The 9,155-nt window shown below is 30.5% G+C and overlaps 1 protein-coding gene across 3 annotated transcripts; it reads right to left on the bottom strand.

The window, feature by feature from the left end:
• Positions 1-3,700: 3,700 nt before the first annotated feature.
• Positions 3,701-7,518, bottom strand: LOC145043327 (S-adenosyl-L-methionine-dependent methyltransferases superfamily protein). Of its 3 annotated transcripts, none has more exons than XM_078991954.1 (11): positions 7,390-7,518; positions 7,170-7,281; positions 6,921-6,972; positions 6,793-6,832; positions 6,616-6,701; positions 5,546-6,197; positions 4,684-4,915; positions 4,343-4,478; positions 4,172-4,266; positions 3,949-4,072; positions 3,701-3,870 (listed from the first exon to the last, which is right to left on the bottom strand). In XM_078991954.1, the coding sequence occupies exons 2-11, from the start codon at positions 7,259-7,261 to the stop codon at positions 3,802-3,804; spliced, it is 1,578 nt and encodes a 525-aa protein (XP_078848080.1). In that variant the 5' UTR covers positions 7,262-7,281; positions 7,390-7,518; the 3' UTR covers positions 3,701-3,801. The 3 variants fall into 3 exon arrangements, with proteins under 3 accessions (XP_078848080.1, XP_078848081.1, XP_078848082.1); XM_078991955.1 differs by having other exon boundaries at positions 4,343-4,475; XM_078991956.1 differs by having other exon boundaries at positions 5,546-6,194.
• Between the last annotated feature and the right edge of the window lie 1,637 nt (positions 7,519-9,155).

Genomic DNA, 9,155 nt, shown 5'->3' with positions numbered 1-9,155 from the left:
GTATTTCTTGTTATGATATATTTATATAATAGGAAATTACTTACTTAATTTATAAGAATCCTCCATCATAACCATTAGTACCAAACAAAGCAAGATAAACATAGCTATATTGTACTATACATTTGACTTACATAGGATGGGATTCTTAAACACCACAAATAAACATACTAAACTATAATAGGTATAGTTAGGGTACATATACATTTCAAACATTTTAATAAACTATAATAGGTATAGTTTATGATCATTTACATAACACACTCGTACAAAAAAGAAAGGGTACAAATACAAAGTGTCGGGTTTATATACAAAAGGGTATACAAATACAAAGTACCGGGTTTTTATACAAAAAAGGGTACAAATACAATGTGTCGGGTTTATATATAAAAAGGGGTACAAATACAAAGTGTCGGGTTTATATACAAAAAGGGGTACAAATACAAAGTGCCAGTTTTTATACAAAAAGGGGTACAAATACAAAGTGCCGGGTTTATACACAAAAGGGGTACAAATACAAAGTACCGGGTTTTTATACAAAAAGGGGTACAAATACAAAGTGTCGGGTCTTTATACAAAAAGGGGTACAAATACGAAGTGCCGGTTTTTATACAAAAAGGGGTACAAATATAAAGTGTCGGGTTTATACACAAAAGGGGTACAAATACAAAGTGTCGGGTCTTTATACAAAAAGGGGGTACCGATACAAAGTACCAGGTTCACTTAAGATAGTTATTATGATATTAAAACTATATTTCATCTAGAATTGCTAGACTTCAACTATAATCTTTGAGCGTATATGTTTGAGTCATATAAGAATTTAGTCTCGATTGGCTTAGAATTGGTAGGGCCCACCTCATCTCCTGTTCCTCGTTGGGTTGTGGACCTAGGGCAGACCCACTATATTCAACGTTTTATCTAATTTAAACCTTATATAACTTATATACGCTGGACGATTACAGGAGAATGCTACGGGTCATTCTAGGGTCATTAATACATCATATAGGAATATTATGTTCACATCTAACTAAGAAAATATTGGATTTTTTGGAAATCAAACTCTATCGATTTTACAAGGAAACGTTTTTCTACTTCAAACAAAACTCTTATGAACTCACCAACTTAATTGTTGACACTTTTTCAAAACTACTTGTATTCTCAGGAAATCAATGAAACAGGAAAATTTCAGCGCTTTGAGGATGGGACGTTAAACCGTCAACAATTTACTTTTGTCACCATAATGTAATTGATTTTGAAACATGTAAACCTATACTTTGGTGTAACTTTTTCAATTATATTTATGATGGTTGCATTTTACTTTGAGCACTATTATACACGTTGTTGTGATACTGTACATGAAGTCCTCCACCCCCGGACGTTTCCGCCATCCTTGGTTTGGGGGTGTGACAGTCATCCCTAGAAATTTTCATACATCCTTCTAGGATGGTCCAAGAGCCCAAATCCACAACTATTATTAATTGCTAAACAACCCCTTTAATTTTAATTAATTCCTTTAATCCCAAAATTAATTCCAAATTAATTTCTGATCAAATGTTAATTAATAATATGATTTCTAATTAATATATTATTTTCATAATACATTGAAAATCATTTTATATACTAATTTATTATTCCAAATAATAAATTAAATCTTTCTCTCCAAAAGTCATCATGTCAAGTTGCTAGTATGAATGCAACCTAAAAGGACTATGCTACTATAAATTCAAGTACATACCGATTATAGTTATCGACTTAGATACCTAATCCAACAATTTATATTTTCCTTCTCGAGTTTACAATTTCCCCAACTTCTCGCAAATCTGATGAAATATATCACGTTATTGAACGTGGTGACAGGGATGCCACACCATTTAAAGATCCGCGACCTAGTCTCCACAGCGACTTCACATCTAATCGATAAGTGATCACATGTCTCTTTCTCTTTCTTACATAGAGGGCACATATCCGTTTCTACTTTTACGCCCCTTACCTCCAAGTTTGTAGCTACCCATATTCTAATCATCAAGACTCCATATAAAACATCTTATTTTCAGTGGGACAATCTTTGACCAATTGATTTGCACATCAGAGTGTGGTTTAAGGGCTTTTGATTATAGCAACTTCTTTAAGGTACTTGCCGTGTATTTGTCATCCAAATTCCAGTTTAAATGAAAACCATTAGCAACGGGAATTATATTAACATTACAAAGTAAAGAGCATAAGCTCTGAAAATCATTTGCAGCCTCATCAACCATATGTTGTGTTTTCCAATTCCATGTAAAGCCTGTAGTGGTGATATTGTTTGTGATTGAGCAAAACTTTGCTTTTTCCATAACATAAAGACATCGAAAACATTCTTGGAGTGTAAGAGGTCCACACCATCCATCCTTCCAAAACAAGAAGCTTGTGTTTGAACTGGGGTTATAGAAAATATGTCGTGGTGGTTTGACATTAAATTCACACAAGATTTGATTGCTTTTGCAATATTGCACCAACTTCCATTTTTCATTTCCTTTGCAATGTTTGTGACTATATATATATATATATATATATATATATATATATATATATATATATATATATATATATATATATATATATATATATATATATATATATATATATATATATATATATATATATATATATATGCAGTTTGTGCACGTTTTCCATAAGCTATCGGGCCCGTTTTTAAGTTTCCACCACCATGTTGTCAAGAGTGCCAAATTTTGGGTCTTGAATGTACCAACACCCAGACCCCATCAGTTTTTGTTGCCACCACTCTTGACCATGACACTTGATGTATAGCTGATTTGGTAGTGTTACCGCCCTATAAAAATATTCTTCTTAATTTTTCGAGATCTTCAATGATATTGGCGGGTGTAATAAAAAGGGAGAAATAATAGGTGAGGAGGCTATTGAGAAGAGACTTGATTAAGGTGAGACGAACTCCAAAAATGACATACTCTTCGCTTTCCACATCGATAGTCGCGACTGAAATTTCTCTATTATTGGTCTCCCATGCTTCTTTAATGACATGTTTTCCCCAACAAGTACTCCAAGATAGGTGGATGGGAATGAACTTCGGATACAACATAATACTTGTGCTTGCCTTTGGAGTTCATCATCTGGAACATAGATCCTAAATAATCGAGATTTTTGGAAGTTTACTTTTAAACCAAAGATAATATGGAAGCATTTCAAGATTCTAGCAAGGTTCTTTATGCTCATGGTATCCCATCTTCCAACAAATATTGCATTGTCTCCATAGAATAGATGTGAAAGAGATGGACCATTTTGGGGAAGAGTTATACCTGATATGCGATTTTTGTTCAGGGCACATTTGATGGTTTGATATAATCCTTCTATAGCTATGATGAAAAGGAATGAGGACAAAGGATCCCTTTGTCTAACTCCTTTTGAAATAGTGAACTCTTTCGTAGGAGACCCGTTAACAAGGACAGAAGCTCTTCAAGTCTCAAGACAACCATGTATCCAACATGCATCTCCATTTATTGTTGAAACCCATATGTTCTATAACCAAGTCTAAGTAATCCCAGTTTAATGAATCCAATGCTTTCTCGAAATCTACCTTAAACAGAAACAACTTCTAACAGATCCTAAGATCTATTTGCTTAGGGTTTAGGGTTAAATTCCAATTAAAGTATTCAACCATGGCTTATTTTCAATCCCAAAAATCCAATGCTTGTATTTCGAATATTTATATCCAAACTCAAATAAAATATCAACACATGTTTAAATTTTCATATACAATCTACAACATTTAAATATCAACGACCAAAATCACAATGATGGATCCGTGAAGTAGGCAGTAATAGCCTTCAACTTGCCATTCAGAAAATTCTTTTCAACCTGAAAAATCAATCATACACAATTATCATCACTCCATATATTCATTCATTCATTCAATCATACACATAAGTAAAGCACCTCAAGTTTCCATGGAGGATTAGCAGAAAGTGACAGCTCAGCAAGTTGGTTGACGTCAACATTTCTTGGAAGAAACATAACGATTCTTGGAGCTATTTGTTTCCCCACATTGAAAAGAAATTGTCTAACATAAGTCAATAAAACTACATTAGTTATTAGTATTTCAATTTTGAAGCCATTTAAATATAAAATAAAAAAGAAAAATAGCTAGAAAGTGAAAAACCCGTTATGTGGCTTCAGCATAGTGATGATGTCAAAGTTTCTTGCTTTAGCATAGTGGGGCCCACCCCAGGGTGGAGACAAGAACACAGTGTCTGCCTATATATTAAAAGGTTAGATGCAAAACAAAAAAAAAAAAAAAAAAAAAAGGAATGTAAATATTACACTTTGATACCTTTAACTTTTGGGCTAAAATGAAAGAGTCGCCTGTTATAAATTCTATAAGATGTTTGACTCCATAAATGGATGCATTATGTTGAGCATACTCGATCTTCTTTGGATCAATATCAATTGCAATTGTGTGGATGCTGCTGAAATTAAGTAAATATATATATATATATATATATATATATATATATATATATATATATATATATATATATATATATATATATATATATATATATATATATTATTTAACTTTTATAGAAATTAATTATAAAAAACAGATAAATGAAAGTAGATTGCTATTTATGGAAAGGGTATCTTTTGGAAACCGAGTAAAATTGAACTTACTTTGATGCAAATCGGATTGCATTCCCACCAACTCCAGTAAAACAGTCGACAATGATTCCATTCCGACATCGGAATGCGTGATGCCGTGCTATGCATTCCGGAGTTGCAGAAAACCAACCTTCTTCATCCATTTTTATTCCATCATCGTATTTGGAAAAAAGCAAGTATCTTTGACACCAATATTTGCTAATAATTGGATCCTTTGACACCTCAAATTCAGCCTCTGTGGAAACTACAATAAATCTTGATGATATCAAAAGCTATCAAATTATAATATCCAAAAAAAAAAAAAAAAAAAAAAAAAGTGATGAATGCAAGAAATAACTACATTTTTTTTTCCATTTGTTTGTGTATTATAAATAGCATATTAGCATTCTACTTTAATTTCTTTCTATGGTTAATCTCATAAAAGGCTTTATATTTTGTGTGTTTTCCAGATTAAATCTATCTCTTTTTTTTTTCCTGAAAAAGAACTTGTATTTTTTATTTTTTCCGAAAAAACCCCTCAACTGTCTAATTGTTTCCAAATAAACCCTCGAGTTTTTTAGTTTTTCTTGAAAAAGCCCTCACATTTTGCAAAGTTTTTCTGAAAAAAAGACTAAAAGGGCCAGATGGGAGAAAAATGAAGAACAAAAAAATGCAAGGTCTTTTTTCAAGAAAAAACTAAAGTAAAGGTTTAATCCGGAAAAGACACAAAATATAAGGTCTTTTATGAGATTAAGTGATTAACCCTTCTTTCTATTACAATACTTTCAGTTTGTTTCTTATTATATCATAACACTGCCTATAAAGTTGTGGCATTTTTGTCATTTTGTCTCCTTAATCAGGTTTAAAAGTCAATTACATGCTTAGTAAAAGAAACCTTTATTGTCAACAGATGATCTCTTGTGTGCCTTTGTTCGTTTCACTTTCTTTTTTCTTTTGTAAACAACATCATCAGCTTCATTACACAATTTCTCTGGTGTGAGATGCATATTTCCATCAACTTCTTTACTACTCAAAAGCTCATTAAATTTATCATCAGAAACAGTAGTTGAAAGCCTACAATCATGTTGCAAAACACCTGAATTTTCCTCTTTGATATCATTTCTAATAGCATCACCTTCATCATCTATTTTAAACACCATCTCTTTCAACTCATTTAACACATAAACAGAATCTAAGTTTGCCATTTCTGAAGGTTGTTCCCATGTTGACTCATGTGTTCTACTATTGTAATAGTAGTTTCTTTCATAAAACTCATCCCAATATGTCATCCAATCTCCAGATTCATTATTTCTTCCACTATCAATTGTATAATCAATCATTTCATCTTTTGGATTCTCACTTTTGTCATCAACAATCATATCACTACAAGTTCCACCATTAACATGTTCTGGAGTAGCTTCCGTTTGCATGTTATCTTTTGTGAGAATAGAACTATTTAATGAAGCTTCATCTATGGTTTCTTCATAAGTATACATAACTTTCTTGTTTCCATTCTTTCTATTTCCTCTAACCTTTCCATTTCTCTTCTGGAAAACAAATTTAAGCATCATTGTAAAGAAAAGAGATGGTAGTTAGTGTTAATAAGTAATAGCTATTCCTACATGGATATAAAGTGAGAATTGTGAACCCCTTATAAGCTAATTACAAATTGAAAAAAAAATGCATCATGAAATAGAATTTAACAAATAAAGATTCCCAAGATAGCAAAATCAGTGTGTGTGTGACAACTAACAAGTCTCTTTCACCTCAAGTTGAAAAAATTTGGTTAACTTTTTCACCTTTGTGATTTGAATATGGTTATGAATGCCTCCAAGTTAAGGAAATGTGATTGCAATGTCTCCTAGATAGACAAAATTGCAACAAAGGAAACAACAGATCATTCTAAAAAAAACCATGAATTGATGATTGATTTAATCACAAAGAAACAAAAAAGATATATCTTACCTCCTTGTTTGTGCAGAAGGAAAGAGGAAGCCCTAGTTCATTCATCTGCCTAGACAATTCAGTCTCAACAGATACAGAACTACTTTCTGAAACACACAACAAGATATAATCATGAAATTGCATTTTTGTTAGAACATAACAAGCATAAAATATCCCAACATTGTATCAAATCAGAACCTGTCTTGATTGAGCTGATGACTTCATCCATGGCCGTTTCCTGCATGACAAAAGTGTTAAGTTCAATTAACTCAAGAACTATCGACCTTACTGAGAAATGGAGGGATTAAATGAAGACACAGACTTACTTTGCACTCTAGATAAGTTGAATCATATGGTATCCCCGTATAAAGATCGACCCTGTAACAACACAGATAACAATATTTTACTAAATTTCTCTTTCGCAATTTCTTTCCCATCATTTCCGTACATTGATTTTGTTGACAATTAGGCATAAATATCGACATAACCAAGTTTCCACCAGGTATTGGAAATATGAAATTAAAAATGCCCTTTTCACATCCATCAAATTCTTTAGGTGAAACACTGAATCATACCAAAAATGGATTTCGGTGAGCTTAAGGAGGGAGCCAAGTGCTATAATTGCTGGAGAGTCTTCAAGTTCGCCTTTATGATCGTCGTCTGCCATAAGTTGGAGAATTGGGTGTTCTGTATCAAGTAATCAATGTTATACGAAGAAGAAAAGAGAAAAAGGGAGATGATATATGCGGAGAAATACGGTATGTTAGCTGTTATTGGAAGTGAGGGAGATTTTACCGAATCTGGTTTGGTCTGAACTGTGAAGTGCGAACCCTTTTTTCGCCTCGTCTTTTATGTTCCAACTAAAACCTCAATAAAACCCTACGCCTCTGCACCACGTTGGATGCAGATTCATGGTCATTTATTTTACAGCATAAGAAATTGGAAAAGAGAAATTAAATTGACTCCTACCTTTTATTCCTATAATTATTTCGACCCACTAAAATTATGACAAATCACCATTCAATTTAATTATATTTGATATATTCCTAATATAGTGTTAATGATTTAGTTTAAAAAATATAGAAAGATGACACTTATCATAATTTCTCATTGGAAAAACTGTAATAAAACCATATTATCTTGTATTTTTTTTTATAATTAAAGTCCATTCAATTTAATCCTTTTTATAATCTAACTTTCAAAAATTATATTTTTATCTAAATTTTAAAATTTATTATAAATTTGATTCAAAATTTACACTTTTATCTCAGATTCTATATTATATTACAAATTTAGTCCCAACTTTTCCATTTTGACCAAAATTTTAGAATTTTATTATAAATTTATCATAATTTTAGTTTTTTTACAACTACTTTTTTCAAAATTTATTTCGAATATATTTTTTCTTTATAAAATCATATTTATACAAAAAAATATATATATTTTCATATAAAAATATTATATTTTCTATATAAAAACTTTTTTGTCTATGAAATATCTATTTATAAAAATAGGTATTTATTAAGTATATAAATATATATAAATCAGTTTGTATAAAAAATATATACAAACACATATTTTATTATAAATATATTTGCTTACAAACACATTTATTAAAAAAATGTAAACAAACACTTATTTTCATATACATTTTATATATAAACGTGTTTAAATATAAATGCATTTATTATAAAATAAGTGTTTATAAAATATATATATATATATATATATATATATATATATATATATATATATATATATATATATATGTTTTTGCAAAAGAAATGTATACACAAACTTATTTGGATGCATATAAATATTTTTTTTTACAAAAGAAATGTATATATTTACTATGAAATAGGTGTTTGTACATATATTTTTATATAAATATGTGTTTTCATACAAATATATTTATAATAAAATAAGTGTTTGTATATATTTTTTTGTAAAATGAATGTATGTATGCATTTTTTAGACCAGATTTGTAATAAATTTTGAAATCTGGGCCAACAATGCAATTTTGGAAATTTTAATGACTTGTTGACCGGGTAAAAGGGTTAAATTAAATAAAAAAAAGATATAATGACAAAATCGATTATGAGGCCAATATGTAAGGACTTTATTGTAGTTTTCCCTAAGAAATTAAAGCAGGCTAAACAAACGGCAAATATGGTTTGAGATAATCGTTTGGTCTATAATTATTTTTTAATTTGCACAATTCTCAAAATATGTTTTTTGTGGTGCATTTGGTCTTCTTCGGTAGAAATTGAGTAAACTAACATTTATAAACGAATTTATTTATAGAAGTAACGTTTTTTAGAAATGACCATTTCTCCGGAATATCCTATTCTGGAGCACGTAACATCAATTCGGAATTGGATCGTCCAAAGTATTTCAAAATACGATATTCCAAAGTATTTATTTTTTGTTCTGAAGTTGTTGGTGGTTTGTAGGAATTAGGTCCAGAATCTGACACCCAATACATTCCAGACTGAAAGAGTGAATTTTGGACTGAAAAAGTGTAGTCTAGAATGGTCGTACATCCCGAAGTGCTATTCTAG

This window comes from Lactuca saligna, chromosome 4 (genome assembly GCF_052625555.1).
Source record: "Lactuca saligna cultivar CGN05327 chromosome 4, ASM5262555v1, whole genome shotgun sequence".
In the NCBI taxonomy this organism is placed as follows: Eukaryota; Viridiplantae; Streptophyta; class Magnoliopsida; order Asterales; family Asteraceae; genus Lactuca; species Lactuca saligna.
The sequence above is the reverse complement of the archived record's forward strand: the minus strand, read 5'-3'. Positions and strand labels throughout refer to the sequence as shown.

Excerpts from the sequence above, each read along its gene's own strand:
- LOC145043327 (XM_078991954.1), bottom strand. The coding sequence starts at position 7,261 with ATGGCAGACGACGATCATAAAGGCGAACTTGAAGACTCTCCAGCAATT. Across the intron at positions 4,479-4,683 it reads GCAATCCGATTTGCATCAAA|CAGCATCCACACAATTGCAA; the intron begins GTAAGTTCAATT and ends ACTTAATTTCAG. Across the intron at positions 3,871-3,948 it reads ATCCTCCATGGAAACTTGAG|GTTGAAAAGAATTTTCTGAA; the intron begins GTGCTTTACTTA and ends TTGATTTTTCAG.